The 19,061-nt window shown below is 40.0% G+C and overlaps 1 protein-coding gene across 2 annotated transcripts in view; it reads left to right on the top strand.

Moving 5' to 3' along the window:
- The window catches only part of abca2 (ATP-binding cassette, sub-family A (ABC1), member 2), a 115,721-nt gene that overhangs the window by 71,301 nt on the left and 25,359 nt on the right, over positions 1-19,061 (top strand). For both annotated transcript variants that reach the window (XM_023288000.3, XM_055011050.1), the window contains 10 exons: positions 323-503; positions 773-985; positions 2,205-2,401; positions 2,761-2,934; positions 5,870-6,066; positions 7,754-7,874; positions 7,992-8,282; positions 10,754-10,975; positions 12,668-12,770; positions 14,634-14,959. In XM_023288000.3, the coding sequence (XP_023143768.2) occupies positions 323-503; positions 773-985; positions 2,205-2,401; positions 2,761-2,934; positions 5,870-6,066; positions 7,754-7,874; positions 7,992-8,282; positions 10,754-10,975; positions 12,668-12,770; positions 14,634-14,959 (2,025 nt within the window). The remainder of the gene's footprint in view (positions 1-322; positions 504-772; positions 986-2,204; positions 2,402-2,760; positions 2,935-5,869; positions 6,067-7,753; positions 7,875-7,991; positions 8,283-10,753; positions 10,976-12,667; positions 12,771-14,633; positions 14,960-19,061) is intronic.

The raw sequence follows: 19,061 nt of genomic DNA, 5'->3' as shown, positions 1-19,061 counted from the left end.
TTTGGTGGATTCTAAATTTCATTTATGAACCTGTGAAAAATAGGTTCTAGAATCAGCTCTTTATCAATCAGAAGTTAGGGTCTGAACTAATTATTTGAAGTTGTAGTTGTAGTTGTAGACTTGATGTACCCTATTGCACAAGATTCAGTCCTTACAACCTTCCTGCTTAAAAAGTAGGAAAGGCTAGTTGGTGTGTGACCACAAATTGATCAGGTAGGTTAGAGAAGTACAAGAGTGCGGACTAAAAAATGAATGTTACTTTTACATCTGAGTCATATTGTTTATATACCACTTATTTCTCTCTTTCTCACTGGAACTCCAGAGGAAATGCGTGGCATAGAGGAGGAGCCAAGCCACCTGCCCCTTGTAGTGTGTATAGATAAACTGACCAAGGTGTACAAAACCGGCTGCAAACTGGCCCTCAATAAACTTAGCCTCAACCTCCATGAAAACCAGGTGGTCTCCTTCCTGGGACACAATGGTGCTGGGAAGACCACTACCATGTAAGTAAGAGCACTGTAAAAGCAATGAGCAAAAGTTATTGACCAGTTTAGAAAAAAAATTGAAAAATGTAAACTCACACAAAAAAATAAATGAGTAACAAGCACATGTTGTAGTTGCACAAGAAGCACTAAAGCATGGGGCAGCTGTAAGGTGTTTATGAAGAAGAAAATACTTTTAATTATAAAGTTATATTATAATAAACCTTTCTAATATTTTAAACACAATCACTGCTTTTATCAACTCAACAGCCTACACTTAATTTCTGTAGGTCCATCCTGACAGGCTTGTTTCCGCCTACCTCTGGCTCTGCAACCATATACGGTCATGATATCCGTACTGAGATGGAACGTATCCGTCAGAACCTGGGCATGTGTCCACAACACAACGTCCTGTTTGACAAACTGAGTGTGGAGGAGCACCTGTGGTTCTATTCCAGACTCAAAGGCATGGCTGAAGAGGACATACGCAAAGAAATGGACAAGTAAGTATAAGTCTGAGAGCTCTGCGAGTCTTAATTTAACATAAGCAGCACATTATTAACTGTTTGATAACATCATCAAGGTGAGGCTCATGTTATATGTTACTAATATGTTACTGATATTGTAGAGAGCAGTGCATGTAGTACGTTCCCATTCTGATATACCAACTTATAAGCGACCCTGTGCAGTTGGCTCCTCTTCTTTTTCAGACTCAATTTTAATTTACCCATATATGGCTGAATTACTCCACTATTAAAATTTGCCATTGTGTAGTGTTGAGTCGTTTCACAGTGATTGAGCAGAGGTGTAGGTGACCTCTGAGGCATGAATGTGGGAAGAAGTGGGGATTCATTTGCAAATGTATATGTAGATCTGCACATTTTTTAATAATGCTCCTTTATATGTATTGACTTGTGTGCTTTAGACCAAATGATTCCAATAATGTTCAAATCTAGAGAAATTCATAATCTTCACCCACATAGCAGTGCATTACGTTTTGGTTGAGTCGCTGAGATAAAAAATGGTGTAATGGACTCAAGTGGCAGAGCAGGTTGTGTACTAATCCACTAATTGCAACCCTCCCTTGTTGAAATGTCCTTGGGCAAGACACTGAAGCAAAGTGATTCATGGTGACAGGCGAGCACCTTGCATGGCAGCTTCAATGCCAGTGGTGTGTGAGTGTTAATGGGTGAAGGAGAAACACATTGTAAAGGCCTTTGTAAAACCTCACTAAGGTTAAAAGCGCAGACCATTTAGTGACATATGCAGTGGTCAGCTCCTGCAGTCATGTGGTATGTTTGTGTTTTTTATCAACACGTAATACTTTCCAATAGCAGAAGCCACTAGATTTTGGTTGATTACTAAAGGCAAGTGATCAGATTGTCACATCAGTACTCTGTAATACATGATATCTAAACCTGATGTCAAAAACCAATCTTCTTGACAAGTAGGCTACTGATACAGAATGTGTACTTTAATTTCTACATTTATTGGCAAGGTAGTGTTAGAAAACTAACTATATGAAATTATTACAATTCTTGATGAAATGCTTTTGAAACATTTGATTATAAAGCAATTTCATATATACTTGTCAGTGCTGGAAGTGTTTATATTTCAGATAGCCTTTCATGCTAACATACTTTAGCCTCGCCATCAGGCTGTCATTTGATATAGATAAGCATTGTAGTGATTCACAAACTGCCTTGCTATGTGTCTGTCAAGGATGATCGTTGACCTGGAATTGTCTAACAAGCGCCACAGCTTGGTACAGACCTTGTCCGGTGGGATGAAGAGGAAGCTGTCTGTGGCCATCGCCTTTGTTGGCGGCTCCAGGGCTGTTATCCTGGATGAACCCACTGCAGGTGTGGACCCCTATGCTCGCAGGGCCATCTGGGACCTCATCCTCAAATACAAACAGGGTAAGTGATGGCCCAGTACCAGAAGACAGAGGCAGTCATTTTCAAAAAGTTCTCTTTGAAGTTCAGTGCAGTTTTAGATGAAACAGGTGTCTGTTTTATTGAAACATGTCCCATACTTATGAACTTACAAACAGTTATTTAGGATTAGGAAATGTACCATGGATAATACCTGTAATTGTAATCATCAGATTCACTTTTTGCCTCGATTAAAAACAGCAAAAACTCTTTGTATGTATTGATCTTCTTTTGTGTTCTCCGTAGTGTTGCTGATATACTTCTTTACCTTTTTTGATTTTGTCAATAACTTCTGTGCAAACCAGTTGCTACAAGTGCAAGCGTGCATTATACTTCGGTTCTAGGCCGTACGATTCTGCTGTCCACCCACCATATGGATGAAGCAGACCTTCTGGGAGATCGCATTGCCATCATCTCACACGGGAAACTCAAGTGCTGTGGCTCACCACTGTTCCTGAAAAGCACCTATGGAGATGGATACAAACTGACCTTGGTCAAAAAACAGAGTGAAGACATAGGTTTGTGGCCATATTCACTTTGACTTCCATTCCTGGTTGTTCTTCAGTTTTTTTAAAATTGCTAAATTTCCTTCTTTTAAACATTTGACATCTTTAAGTTTTGTATTGTTAAAGTGAATGTGTTTTAACTTTGTTTAATTTGTACGGTGTCCTTGGGTGTTTTGAAAGGTGCCTAATAAACAAAATGTATTATTATTAGTATCTTGGATGTATAGTGGGAGAGAGTTCCAGAGGGTGGGAGCAGCGACAGAGGAAGGCTTTGTCCCCCCAAGTTCGGTGCTTGATTCTGGGTGGTGCTGTGAGGAGGTGGGCATTGGAGGAGGGTTTGTGGGGCTGGAGCAGGTCAGTGAGGTAGGGGGAGGCCTGGTGATGGAGGGCTTTGTAGGTGAGGAGAATTATAGGTGAGGAGAATTATTTTGAACGCGATGCGGAATTTGACGGGGATCCAGTGGAGGTTTTGGAGGACGGGGGTGATGTGTTCACGTGAGCGGATGTGGGTGAGGAGACGGGCAGCAGAGTTCTGGATGAACTGCAGTTAAATAAACTAAATGAGACAGGCAGAGGTAGGTGCAAGTCTTGAAATTTACTGTAACTTAACAACATACAGTAAACCGAGGATAGTTCAGGAACATAGAAACTGGCTTATAGAAAAACCATCTTCTTTCCTGTCATTAATCCATCCTCCTTCTAACTGAGGGTGTAATTTCAAACCTCAACATGGTCAGTACATATTCTCACAGGCACACATGTCAAGTCAAAAATTCAGTTGCCCTACACTACTACCCACTACATACCGGCATACTGCGTCAGTCATAGATGTCAGCTAACTAATCAAAGAACAGGCAGCTTTGCTACGTGAGCAGAGTGAGTCATTTAGTATGCAGAGACGACACAACCAGCGGAGTCAGCTGTTATCAGGGTTCAGAATGTGTTCACTATCCTGAGTGCATACCAGGAATTGCATAGAACTGGACTCTGACTTAGCCACTTAAGAACATTCACCTTGTTGTCTTGAAACAGTTTCTTTGTAGCTTTGACTGTGGTTTTACTCATTACTCCACTAAGGAACGTGGCAGAGTTATGTGATGATCGGCGTACGTTACTCAAAAATGGACTAACAGATTTGGATGAAATTTTCAGGGAAGGTCAGAAATGACACAAGGACCAAGTGATTGGATTTTGGCAGTGATGCAGCTTATAGTCTGGATCCACGGATTTGTTAATGATTTCCGTATCATTGCCAGATAGCGGCACGGCGTCACTGTCACTATGACAAGTGATCACTGTCAGCTGCCTGCTGAGGATCACATGATTGCGATCCTACTTCAAATCGATCGCTGCAGACTAATCGGGCCTTATCCGTTGGAAATCATACAACAGCTGAGCAGCCTTGACGGAGTACTGCGCTTTCCAAGTGCTTTTCTTGTTTCGACTGTAGTCACAGAAATGCCGACTCATTAACCCACTGTCCAACTAGTTTTCACTTTGGAATGATTGTATGGAAAGTTCTTGCCATCAGGGTTCCCATGATGCTTTGCATCTTAACAGATAATATAATGTGCAGTGGAATCAGTCAGTAAGTTGAGTACTGTACTTGAACAGTATTTATTTTATCATATAGTTTATTTAGGTGAATCTGCATCATGAACAGTCTTTCTGCTTTAGCAGTCCTGATTTGCACTCAAATCCTAAATGTACATATAGTGCAGTAATTACCTGAATGACTTCATACTTGTGTGAGAGACTCATGAAAAGCTTCTTCCACCATGTTGTCAGGACAGTGACCTCAGATCTGAATCCAAATCATTATACCTCATCTCAAACTGCAACAGCACACTGGCACAAAGTCAAAATCTATATCACATATAGATGTATGCCCACACACAGACTGCACCTCTTGAACAATATGCACTGCACTTTAGCTACACAATTTCTTTACTCATTATAGTTCATGCTTTTTTCAATTTTTTAAGAATTAAAAAAAAAAATCATGTCTTGTTATTGCACAGTCTTGCGGAACAGTCAGTTTGCATTTTACTGTCCATACTGTATGTGCAAATGACAAATAAAATGATAAAATATCTTGAATCGTGATGCTGAAGAAATAGTCAGTTCTGCGCCAGTGAACATAAATTAAGTCTTCCATCACCATATCTCGGTTCACTTTTCACCGTCTCACTGTATAGTGGATTTTTAAATTGTATCGTGGGATTTTGCAGTAGGTATTTTTATATAGTTAATATTTTAATTATTTGGGGGGTCAAATAAGACATATTCTAGCTTAAAAATTGAAAACGATGTAAAAAAAATATTAAAAATAATAATTAAAACTTATTAAAAGAATATTAAATCTAAATAAAATGCGTAGCGTGCAGTGCTGGGCACTGATTGGCTCACCAACCATAGCATCAGTCTCTTTCTTCTCCCATGTATAGCAACGTTCCCCATCTCACCTTGTCCATTTCACATCCATTTCACGTTCTGGAACCTAACCCTCATGATAGATGAGGCACCACTGCATTGTTTTTCCAGGACTGTATAAACCTAGTCAAACTCAGTGTGTATTTTGTACTGTTAATGATAAAACATTGCACATAAACACTCTTTCAGAAATGTATAAATTATTAATGTTTTTAATTAGCTGTATTGTCACCCAGTTTTGTGTTACTTTTTCCTTAGTTGTTCAGAAATGAGCTTGTGTTTCAGCATGTTAATACTGTGTGCAGCTCACTTCTCCTCCAACTTCTCTCTGAAGTTGATAAATTGTCTCCAACCTCAGTTCGTCTCAACTGTTACCTGTGTTTTTTCTATTTATTGGCAGCACTGTGTTTTCTTTGTCTTTTCCTTTTCTTTCTTCCTCTTCCATGTTTCCTCTGAAATATCCTTCCGTTTGCCAGTCATTCATTGTATTATGTGTTTTCCTTTCATCCTTCAGGCCAGGGCAGCCACCTGCAGCCTCCTTCACCTCTGTCTCCGTCCTCCTGTCTGTCTCCTTGCTCAGAAGCTCGGGTCACCCAGTTTATTCAGCAGTTTGTGGCATCTTGCTTGCTGGTGTCTGACTCCAACACTGAGCTGTCCTACGTCCTGCCTTCCGAGGCCGTCAAGAAGGGCTGCTTTGAGAGACTGTTCCAGGTTCACATACACAGACACACAACAGCTTCTTCTTTATGGTGCTCTGGTAGAGGATGAATATTTATCTTTGGTCTGGCAGGTTCACTTTTATTAGCATATATGATTAGGCTGTTTAAGATTTAGTTTCAGTAAATAGAATGTCTTACAAGAATATTGTTTAGACCCACAGATCTACATTAAGTATTCTAATTGAGATACCAAATTCTCCAAAGATGTCTGAATTTTGATAAAAATTTGTGTAAAGTGATACCCATGTCATGAGAATATTTCAGTTTTATTGAGTGGTGTTTCCATTAAACACACAGGGCAAAAACATGCTAAATGTACTGTTAGTTTTGAGTTTAAATTTTGAGGACTTTGGCATTTGGGCAGGTTTTAACATGTCTTACTGTGGACAGATATTGTCAACACAATAGTGTCACAGCTACACAAGATGGAGTCAAATAACTTTACAGTTGTGTCTTTGTAATCAAGATGAAGGACATGTTCGAAGATGGGTGTAATCTGACCATGAGTATTTATTAAAGCAGGATGGAAGCAGGTGGGCCAAAGGTCCAGTGGTCCATTCCCACTTCAAATCCCTGTCCACAATCTTTAGTTTTTTACTTATTTGTTACTTCCCATAATAGGTATCTTTATCTGGTGTATATACATATAATATTGTCTATGATGGGTGGGTCTGAGAAGTTCTCTGCATTCCAGCTGGTGTGATCCCACCCCAAGATTGTCTCCGTTTTCGAAGTTTGCAGATAACCGGTTTCTGCAATTGAGGCAGGTCAACTTAGAAAACAAGCATTTTTGGCTACCACTCACTAGATGCAGGACAGATGCAACTCCATTTCAGCCAATGTATCAGTCCATACTGGCTCAAAGCAGGACACCCATGTTGTTTCTTTGTTTTCTTTTGGTTTTCACTATGCTTAGTAGTGCTTTGTAGATGAAAACCAATGCCTACTGTATCACAGCTGGTATAAATGCTGTTTTCTGTGAAATCCTTTTTAGACTTTAAATTCATTTTGGCTCAGTAAATTTCTGTCACCAGTGAGGCCGGTTTGTCTTGATGTCCTCTTAGTTTGTCAGGAGCTGCAGACAGATGGACAACTGCTCCAGAGGAGCTGAATAGAGTTCGGAGTCAGTGTGGCTCAAACAGACCACTCAAGTATTGCTTGCATACCACTCACGTCGCACTTTAAATGTGGATTCCCAGTGATTCCCAAGGATAATGGTTAATGTCTAACTGATTCTTGATACTTAGATTCCACCATGGCAGCTGAAGAAACTCTCTTTATCTATCTCAGAATACCATCAGAGCGGCATCTCACTGGTTGCAGGACAAGGAGCCCAAACAGTTTAGATAAAGAACTGAAGCAACAAGCAGAGCTAGGAGTCCTGCCTCAATTTCCTGGAACAATATAGTTCACAGATCAATGTATATTCTCTCAAATTATATATTACTACCGCATGGGACATTTGCAGCATGAAAAATCTTATTTAAACTGCAGTCACCACTTGGCTTTGGATAAAAATGACATACATGCTATTAAGAGCATCTGTAATCGTGTGCAGACCACATTTTTCCAGATACATGTACATTTTTGACCAGCATGTAGAGCTCATCACATAAATGGAGTGTTTTTTGTATGCTATACAATAATATGATGGTGTCTTTTGTTGTGTGTACTTCCAGGCTTTAGAGCAGAGCTTGGACAGCCTGGCCTTGACCAGCTTCGGGGTGATGGACACCACCCTGGAGGAGGTCTTCCTTAAAGTGTCTGAGGAAGACCAGTCTCTGGAGAACAGCGATGTTGGTGAGGCTATGTTCCCCCTCTAAAGTTCTGACTTTAGACACTTTTTTGAGTTCATTCTTCAGCTCCAAGCTGAGATATTTATCTTCTCCCCCTCGCTCTCTGTCTGTCCATGGGCAGACATGAAGGGTTCCCCAGGGGGCAGCTCAGTGGGGAAATCATCAGTGGGTTCAGGAGGCCTTGTGGGGTCACAGAGTGAGACAGCACCCTCAGTGGAGAATGAGAAGCCAGAGGTGGAGCTGAGTAATCTGGTGATGTGCTCCAGGCTGAGCCAGAGCCAATCCTCCCTGAAATCCTCCTCGTCCGTTGGCTCAGTACGCGGGGATGAAGGAGGACCCTATTCAGACTTCTTTGGTGAATACTATCCACTCTTTGACAATGGCCAAGAGTCTGACTCTGCCAGCCAGAAAGGTAAGAAGATGAGATTAAAGATGTGATCTTGCTATAATGATGCATCTCATTTTATGTTTCTGTGTTTTTGATTTTTCTTCTCAAATTAGGCCATATGCGTTAGCCACTGCAATAAACTTAACAATTTGTTCTATTTGTAATAATATATGTAAAACATAGATGTCTCCATCACCACGCCAGTCTGGAAAAAATGCAATTTCATGAATCCAACACAGGCTTAGATGGATGTTATCCTTGGACTTCCAGAGGATGGTGCTATGCGTGTGATAGCACCAACAGAGATAAGCTCTTCTGGCTGTCACTTTGGGGTGGGTGAAGGGGCCTATTTCTAGGCGTTAGACATAAGGGATCATGATTTCCAACCCACAGAACATTCAGCAGTCGGCACTGTTCTGCAACTGTTTCTGGCTCTCAAAGGCAGGCCACCTGGGCAGCTCCCACAACACTGAAGCTCATGCCACCAACGTTTTGGTCAGTGGCTTCAGTTCATTTAGTTTTATGAAAAAGACAATAATTTAAAGCAAACAGTTCATTAGAGGGGTGAAGAGTGCACAGACAAAAACCTGCATGCCTTTCCCCTGTACATCATAGCCATGACCATTTTTTATTACATTGGGTTCTCCTGGTAGTTGACCAGTCCACATACCTTCCAAAGCATCATAGCAAGTAATGAGTGTGAAGAAATTTAATTAGGAGGACCTTCTCTAAGTTGGTGTCCACCTGAACCCCTAAACACACTGTCATGTTGTAATGTAAGTGCCAGTTTTTACAAGGAAGAACAATGCGTGGAACAAAAAAATACATCATCTCTTGTTCTACTGCATCAATTTTTAGCGTGAAACGGGCCAACACTGAATGTGTTGTTAGCACTGCCCTCCCTGGCTCATAATAGGGAATTCTAATAAAGAATGTCTGCTTAGCTTTCAGGGACGGCTGGTGATGGTCACACACATGCATTAAATATTAAAATATTTGGCTGCAAGACTAAAATATGCATCAATCTCATAAAATGTTGACACCCCTTTTGTGGAGTTAAACAATGAGCAGACAAATTAGAAAAAAAAATGAATGTGTTGTTTCTTTTTTGTCATTTGGCTGAAGCAACATTCACAAACCTGGATACGATGCCTACATGCTACGATATCCTGCTTTCTTACATAGCACTCCAGCTAGCAAATCTGGGTTTCTCTCAACCAGGAAAAAGACTGATTCAGGTATCTGAGCATAGAATATAGGATTTTAAAAAACCTAAACATAACCAGGATATTCATGCCCCTATTTACACAATCAGTATCAGAGATGTGGTATGCTAAATCAGTGGTGTTAAAGGTAAATATGATTTCCAAAGACAGAACTTGAATCTTGGCAACATCAAGATCTTCTCTTGGGAGTCATTTTTATAAATGACATTTGTTTGGAGCAGACAGCCTTTTAGCACTCCATACGCCAACCATAAATCTTTGCTCATTAACCCATAACTCATAATCACAAAATTTAAATATTTTTAGAAATTTTTAAAAACTTAGGTTCTTGAAGAAAACCTGAGACTTCAGCACTTCAGTGACGCAACGCAAATAGTCAAGACAACATCGGAGTGGCTTCAGGAAAGTATCTGGCTGTTTAGTGGCCCAGTAGAGACCAGATTTAATCCCAATTGTACATTTATAGAGAGATACTTCTCTTCCTGACAGAATTTAAGGGCAACTAACAGGAAAATTGGGATGATCTGTCTCAATTCAGATGTGCAAAGTTTGTAGAGACTTATTTGGGAGTTCTTGAAGCTGGCAAAAGGGTTTCTACAAAGTACTGAATTAAGGTTCTGAATACATCAAACCAGAGATTTAAGTTTTAGATTATTAGTAAATTTCTATTTCTTTGCACTTTCCTATTACCTATTACCATTGAAAAGTTTGGGGTCACTTAGAAAAGTCCTTATTTTTGAAAGAAAAGTATTTTTTTCAGTGAAGATAGCATTAATCATAAATCCAGTGTAGACATTGTTAATGTGGTAAATGACTATTCTAGCTGGAAACGGCTGATTTTTAATGGAATGTCTGTATAGGGGTACATAGGCTCATTTCCTGCAACCATCACTCCTAATGCTACATTGTGTTAGCTGTATGTTAGCATGTTAGTATTTAATATTAAAGTGAGCGAAATGTAAGACAAACTGAAGTTAGAGGAACTCATAAATCTGACGGACTTTCAGTTTTTAACTTTAGAACTTTTAGAATGTGTGTGATTTTTTTTGATAAATAATTTGTAAGGTTTCTGTTGTAAAAAATAAAAAAAATTAATTTGACTTCCTGATTAAATATAATTTAATATAGGGATTTTGAAATATTTAATCAGTTCCACTGTAGATTGAATTTCGATGTGGTGAATCAGTCACACTGCCGGACATGGCTTTTAACTGATGTACAGTCTTCTCCCATTTTATCTTTTTCAAACACTGTCTCCTTCACTTCCAGAAGATGCAGAGAATCTCTCGTCTCCAAAGCCTGAGGTCCTGGAAGGGCAGGGTAGCTTCAAGCTGGATGGTTGGTGGTTAAAGCTAAGTCAGTTTCATGGCCTCATCGTCAAGAGATTTCACTGTGCCAAGAGGAATACCAAGGGCCTCTTCTCTCAGATCCTCCTACCTGCCTTCTTCGTCTGTGTGGCAATGACTGTGGCCCTCTCTGTGCCTGAAATCGGTGAGCTTTTTAAAGTATGTTTTGCCGTAAGTCTCTATCCTGCTTCTCAGGACAACAGTAATTGCCGTTTTTATTCTCTACCAGGTAGATAGAAATTGCTTTCAGTGCAACAGCAGGTGTAGTATTGCAGAACTGTTTAGAGCTGATGATTATACAGTTTACTGATTAATGCAGGCCTAACAACAATTACATCCAATCAGATTTAAGTTGATTCTCAAGTAGAAGACTAGAATGAAAATAAACTGGCTCTTGATGACAAAGATTAAAAAAAAACAGATGTAGAGATCACTCTATTTTGCACTTATTTTTTAAAAAACCCTGGATTTTTGGCTTTGTGATCTTTCTCTGATTGTGGTCTGATAACATGGTGGTCATGGTCAGCAGTGATCAAAGACATATTCAGAGCCTTTGCTTAAAGTGGTAAATGTAGTAACAGTTCTCCATTTAATGGGGATATTGCCCAAAGATATTTTCATCTGATTTAAATAGTCTATTGTAAAAATGTTTTTGAAAAGACTGTCTGTACCTTCAAGCAAGATGGTAGTTTGCCTTGTTTTAAAATACCCTGGCAGATTCTGTTTTTGTAAGTAAGACTGTCAAACACAGAAAAACATCTCGTAATTATTTATGCACAGCATATGTCCTCTCAAAGATGGCTGCCCTCCCCAAGGTTTTTGCTTGTCCTTCTCGGCAAAGGGGCAGTTTATTGTTCCTTTCCACTGTCACCGAGTGCTTTCTCCATCTGCCTCAACCTGTTGGGGTGAGGGTGGCAATGAGGGGAATTACAATAGTACAGGCTGGAAGTTAGCATTGACTGGTTTTTCAGCATTACTCTGAAACAGGATGTTCCTGATTATGACAATGTTGCATAGGTGACAGAAGGCCATCCTACAGACGTGCTTTATGTGTAAGTTAAAGGACATATCCTAATGGAAACTAGAGGCCAAGGTGATGCCATGCAAAGGAACTATCTGGCCAGATAGTGTGTTTCTGAGGTGTTTAGAGTCAAATGCAATAACCTGAGTTTTTTTTCTGAATTTAGTAGAAGAAAAATTACAGGTCATCCAGGCCTTTATGTCCGAAAGACATGGAGCTGCACTAACTTTTAAGTTTCCTTAGATAAATATAAATGATTGTCATCTGCATAACAATGGAAGCTTATACAGTGTTTCCTAATAATACTGCCTAAGGGAGCATAACACAGTGTAAATAGTACTGGGATTTCCTTGGCCATCATCAAACCAAATGGGACAGCAGTTCTTTTCTTTTACATTTTTATTTATGTAGTAATACTGGATAAACTCTCTTCTTACCTGTGCAATATTTAAATTTCAAACTAAAATACTGACATTAAAAAACACTAAATCACAAATCGAACAACTGAGAGGAGCTGCAGAGTTGATGATTTTCGGTGGGTTTGTCCCTTTGAGGGTGTTACACTCAGTCATTTGATCTTGAGTAATATAAAAGAATAATATAAAAATGTTGCATAGTGTAGCTTTGATAAATTCAAGTCTTTAAACAGTAATTGGAAATAATAAATACAATGGAAAACATATAAATAGTTAAAGCCTAGGGCTCTTGTTTATTGGATAACATAATATTTGCAGTGGTTGGTGCTCTTAGCATTACTTGTAAACATAAAGGAAAAGGAAACTGGTGGATAAACATCTTCTTTGTCCTGTTTTGCAGGAGATTTGCCACCCCTGATCTTGTCCCCATCACAGTATCATAACTACACCCAACCAAGGGGCAACTTCATCCCTTATGCCAATGAAGACAGACCACAGTACAGGTAGTGTGACATTTATTGTACAGTTACATTTATATGCACTTCAGTGTCTCCTGTGTTTTTTTGTGCTCTTATGTACTGACAGTCATAGAGCTGAACAACCAGAAGGCTCATTGTTCATCCTGTAGACAGAGAATAGAATGACTCAAGCTGCTGGCAACAGCTTTTTGAGAATTGTCAGTCTCACGTGATTTGTTTTGTTTTGATTTGACTTCATCATCAAATTATTTCCAGAATTTTTTTGCTTGTGTTTTGTTTGATTTATATCCAAACAAAACACATACATATGCTATGTCAAACATTACAAATAAGTAGCTGCAGTGCAGTCAGTATAATTGCTGACTTCCACATTTGGTGCTTAAATGATACAGGCAAACTGTGACCTGCTTAAAACCTCAACTGACTGACAGTTTGACAGGCTGATGAAGAAAAGAACTCATCAGTCTGTTCAATTTATCCTTTGGTATTCAAAATTTCGTGTTTGATGCTGAAAATCAAATGTCAGATAAAATATGGCTCTGATTTAAGAAACCAGACAACATCCTTTTAGTATGTGCAGTTTAGAAAACCAGACTCCATCATTTTGCTTATTGTCGCTGACTGAGTGTGTAAGTCTAACCAGTCAAGCTTTAAGCTATAAAGAGGACAGCCTTGCAATGCACTGATTCCATACTGCATTACACTGTGTATTAAAGATTGTAAAAATAATTACAGAATCTGTGTGCTTCCTCCAAATGACCAAGGACCAAAAAAATCTCTTAAAAGTTCAGATGATCATCAAAGTGATTACACGTCATTCTGAGGAGAACATGAATGTCTGAAGCAAATATTTAAAATCAATGTATTGAATTATTGACACATTTCGGTGTCATCCAAAGTGGTACAGAAAAGACCAACGTTGCTATCCATATGCGATTGGTAGGAGAAAAAAATGGCAGCCTCGTGCACTTTGGTGTTTGGGTTGACATTGCACTGAGTTTTCCCGTAGCACTACAGAGAAATCGTAGAAGTAAACCTGATCAGAATTTACAGTCTCAGAGATTCACCTTTAAGGATGCCATTACCCCGAAACTCACAGTCATGACTCACTATAACTCTAAATGACCTTTAGTTTTTAAATGTAACAGAGTTTTTAACGGCCTTAGCCGCCAATTGAAAACTAAAACTCTGAGGTTGTATCAGAATAGTAGTATAGTATAGTAAGCTGAGTGCTGTATTTAAAAACACTGTAAACGAGCAACATCCAGCAGTGTTAGAATATTGTGAATTGATGTGCTTCAACTTCTAATCTGTAGCTGGTAACCACAGGGGAGACTTTAGTGTCCATTCACACACATTTCCACAATGATATATACTTTATACTTAGTGGAATCTTTCAAAGAGAAACTGTCCTGTTCACGGTTTACAAACTTTAAGTCACATCCATCAAACCTAAACAGCTGCTTGAAGTGCTTCTTTAAAGTCTCATTACAAGATGCTTCAGTTGTTAGGTTTCTCCACATTATGTTTTCAGAAATCAGAAAATGTGTTCTGGCTTCATACTTATGTAATATTGTATATTTATTACATACTGTATGTACATTATATACATAAATGTTGTACTGGCTTTTTACAAGACACTGTATTATCTATATTACAAAAGACAGTTGTTGACAGTTTGTATTGAAATATAAAACTTTGTTAAGCTATGGTAAACCTTCACAGATGATTTAAACTCTTTGTTATAATGCCTGATGTGTACGACCCTATGGTTGTGTAGTGTGTAGCTGCATGGGTCCAAATGGACACATTCCACTGGAGTAGATGGTTGTGACTGTCCACAACCAGTGCACAATCTGACTGTAGCGTCTTCGGCCCCACTCCCAGGAGTAAGCTGTCACCAGACGCCAGCCCACACATGATAATCAACACCCTCCGCCTGCCCTCCGGTGTGGGTGCAACTTGTGTCCTCAAAACCCCCTTCAACAGCACCTTGGACCAACTGGCGCAGACTATCAACCCCAATGCCAACGATTCCAAGACCCTGGCTGCCCGCTACTTTGACTCCATGTGTCTGGACTCCTTTACCCAGGGGGTCCCTCTCTCCAACTTTGTCCCCCCACCACCTTCACCAGCACCTTCAGATGACCCAGACCCTCGTTTTGAGGATGGGCTGTGGAACTTAACAGTTGCCCCACCAACTACAGTCCATGGTGAGTTCATTAAACAAGGCTGCTAATTGCTTCTATGTCATGTGTGCAATCCACTTCAATATGTGTAGCCATATATTTTAAAGAGACCAAAAGGTTATTATCCTGACTTTTTCCAACCACAAACAACAAGCCGTTACAGACACAAAGGCGATGAGTGAAACCAGGCTACCAGTTTTTACCATCCATTTTTCTGGATTATGTGTGTAGAGTATCACTGCCACTAAAACAGACCCATAATACATGGCAAAAAATAGGGGAGGAGGTTATCCTGCAACTTGTGAAACCAGTTTAATGAAATAGTTTGGGACATTATGTATGGAGGACTAAAAGTGCCAAAATTAAATAAATAAATACATCATTAAATAATTAATTAAATATGTCATTAATTAATTAAAATTGGAATTAAATATTTCATTAATTAATTAAAATTGGAATTAAATATTTCATTAATTAATTAAAATTGGAATTAAATATGTCATTAATTAATTAAAATTGGAATTAAATACTTAAATGTGTTATTAAATAAATATATCATTAAATAATTAAATATGTCATTAATTAGTTAAAATTGGAATTAAATATGTCATTAATTAATTAAAATTGGAATTAAATACATAAATGTGTTATTAAATATGTCATTAATTTATTAAAATAACAATTATTTTAAGTAAAAAACATATTTCATTATTTCACGATTTAATTAATTATTTCATGGTCCTTGTGTTGCAGTGGATCATGAATTAATTTTATCTGTCAACCTCGCCCGTCAAAGTCCGTGGGCGGGACTAACGTGAATCTAGTCTAATCCACTGCTTTTGTCTGCCTTGAAACCGGAAGTAGAAGTCTTTCTAAACATGGTGGCTGTGTAGAGGGAGAGTCGCTGTGAACTTTCTAGAGAGTTGGTGAGAGATATTTTAGACCTTGCAGAGTATGTGGAAGCAGGACCTGCTGACCGCGAGCATGTAGCGTGTAAAGCAGAGGAATTTATTGAAGTTGTTGAAGTTATTTCCGCACTTTCCGACCAAGATGTTGACCGTAGAGTGACTGCAAATTTAGAGGAAGTACTCCGCCGGTTTTCTGGTACCAGGGTGCAACAGGAGCACACACAGGGACCAGGGCGTTTGGCATACCGAGGGAAGTTCTGGAACATCACGTTCTTTGTGGATTACCAGCCTGTCAAATTGCAGCGATGCTCGGAGTGTCGAGCGCTTTTCCTTTAGGACCTACTCGGCGCGGCACGGCTCCGCTCGTCTTTGTTTAGCCGCGATTCCACAAGCATCTACTCGGCACGGTACGGCTCGTCTCATCTTTGTTTGCGAGCGTTTCCATACGGACTAATTTTCAGCACCTTCTCGGCTGAGGTTCCCAGCGAGCTGAGATGAGCCGATAATGTGGCGTTTACATAGTGCAGGCCACTGATTGGGCAGGGGAGTGACGACACAGAGCAACTTCAGCACGAAAACAAAATCCTGCATTAAAAAATGGACTGTAAACCAGCGATGGTGTGCATTGCTCTTCAACGAAACTCTCTGTTCTTCATAATTTTAATATGACAGCCAGACCTGTACCGTGGGTGAATGAAGAGGTCGAGACTTTGTCTTTGGTGGCGGACCAAAGAATACAGAGGAGAGCTGGACGGAGAAAGTTTATCAGGAGGTCTCTGAGCGGATGGCCGCTCACATATAACAGTAGGACTGTATATAAAGAGGACAGAAGCAGTGTAGGGAGAAGCTGAAAAAAGCTCAAAAGTGACTATCGGTCCACCCAGACCACAACGGCCGGCGTGGGTCAACCAGGAGGTGTTGGAAGAGGTTTAATGGAAGCCATTTACTGGCACCGATGGCTACATCGCACCGGCGAGCAACAGGAGGGAGACTCAGCCGCTGCATTGTTGGAGACGTTCGAGGACGGTGAGTGTTTTGTAACTTCAAGAAACTTATACATCATTTATCCCATTGGTGGCAAGCTTCTTTTAAGCAAACAAGTATTTTTAGAAAGTAACGTCGTTGTCTCCTGTAGCAGACAATAAGATAGCTAGTTAGCCATCGGCGCTAACTCCGTGCTCTGCTTGTATTTCGTGCTGCTGTTTCTAACGTTTAGCTCTCAGAAGCTAATACTTCAGTCAGCATGCCGTGTTTTTCTTGTACTTAGTGTGAGTGTTTATTTCTGTTCAAGAATCCCTTTCCACATGCGAAGCCTACTCCACCTCCGTCGCGGAGCCCCCAGCTCCCCTGCCTCCTCTCCACCACCAGCAGCAGCTCCTCTCCAGCACCAGCTTCGACACCGACCCTGTCAACATCAACCTCCAGCACGTCACAGCAACGTCTTATCACCGGTAAGACACGGTAAACAGAGAGCATGGTTGATTTTCGCATTATTATTATTACTACAGGTGTAAATGCCTGCAAGCATGATCAGAACAACGAGACCAACGACCAAGAATTCAGGCAGGTGTAAATGCAAACTGTGCAGCAGCCAGCTCAGGAACGCCTGATGAAAGCTACATGTAGCTACAGTGACACATAAACAGAACACATGCAGCTGCATTTATTTTCCATTGATTTAACAAGTAAGTCACTCTAATTAATTTACGTTCTGGTGCGGTGTAGTATTGCAACCATTCTTCTTATAGTCACTAGGTAGCTGTGAAACTGAATGAAAATATACATAAAAATGAGAAAACACAGCTGTTCTTACCAACTCCAAAATGTGCACAGGATGAAGTGAAGTTCACACCACGTCGTTTTTGTTTGTGGTGGAGGAGTTACTGCTTGTGCTTTGGTTAAAGCGAAGAGTGCCAGAAGTTTATTAAAGTATCAAAGACATGATCATGATTGAAAATGGATGGACGGGTGGCTAAACACATCACATCATAGCTGTGGAGTCCTTCTAGCTCCTGGGGACTACAATCTCTCAGGACCTCCTGAAAAAGGCTCAGCAGAGGATGTATTTCCTACAACAGCTGAGGAGACATGGCCTGCCACATGAGCTGTTGATCCAGTTCTACACTGCAGTCATCCGATCTGTCCTGTGCACCTCTGGATCAACCACACAGCAGGACAGAAACAGACTACAGCCCATAGTACGGACTGCAGAAAACATCATCAGAGACCCCACTCACCCTGGACATTTGGACTACAGAGCCCTGTACACAAAAATCACCACTACTGTGTTTATAGCAATTACCATTTTGCTAATGTGTTCATACATTCCAGTCTAGCTGTACATTTCTGTTTATATTGTGTTCTATTTTACTATTTCTTTTTCCTCCCTGTTCCTCTTTCTATTGTTTATTTTTTATTATTCTCTTCCATATTCCTAGGATGACACCAACAGCCGAAACCAAATTCCGTGTATATTGTGTACTTACTTGGCCATTAAAGCTGACTCTGATCACTTTTCTGTCTTTGGTCTAGGCAAGAGGAAAGGGGGCCACAGAAAATTGGACCTTCCTAGCGTACTTGTGGAGATGCAGGCTGAGGAGGAGTGGAGTCATGCCCAGCATGATGAGAACATCTGGTTGTTCCTCAGCGAGGCAAGAGAGAATGAAGCGGCCTTGCAGCGGGAGGAGATGGCCCAGAATACTGCCTTCAACCAGTCATTCCTGGGTGTGCTGGGGCAGCTGGGGTAGCTGGGTAGGCAGTGGGCAGCGAGTCCACCTCCCATAGACTTGAGATTTACAAGTGCTGGTCATATAATTAGAATATCATGAAAAAGCTCGTCTTTTGGACAACTGTCAGGTCAGCAGTCTTCCCCATGATTGTGTAGCCTACAGAACTAGGCTGAGAGACCATTTAAAGGCCTTTGCAGGTGTTTTGAGTTAATTAGCTGATTAGAGGTGTCTTCAATATTGAACCTTTCTACAATATTCTAATTTTCAGAGATACCAAATTTGAGATTTTTGTTAGTATAAGATAAGATAAAGTTCTTTATTTCTCCCCACTCCAGGGGAAATTTACATTGTTACGGCAGCTTTATTTACAATATATACAAGGGTGAAAAAAATTTTTAACAGAAAAAATAAAAATAAAAATAAAGTTTAAAAGTGCAGAGATGTGCAGTGCAAGAATGTCAGTGCAAATTTTATGGTTTGGGGTGGTAA

The sequence above is a fragment of the Amphiprion ocellaris genome, chromosome 6 (assembly GCF_022539595.1).
Source record: "Amphiprion ocellaris isolate individual 3 ecotype Okinawa chromosome 6, ASM2253959v1, whole genome shotgun sequence".
Classification (NCBI taxonomy): Eukaryota; Metazoa; Chordata; class Actinopteri; family Pomacentridae; genus Amphiprion; species Amphiprion ocellaris.
The sequence above is the reverse complement of the archived record's forward strand: the minus strand, read 5'-3'. Positions and strand labels throughout refer to the sequence as shown.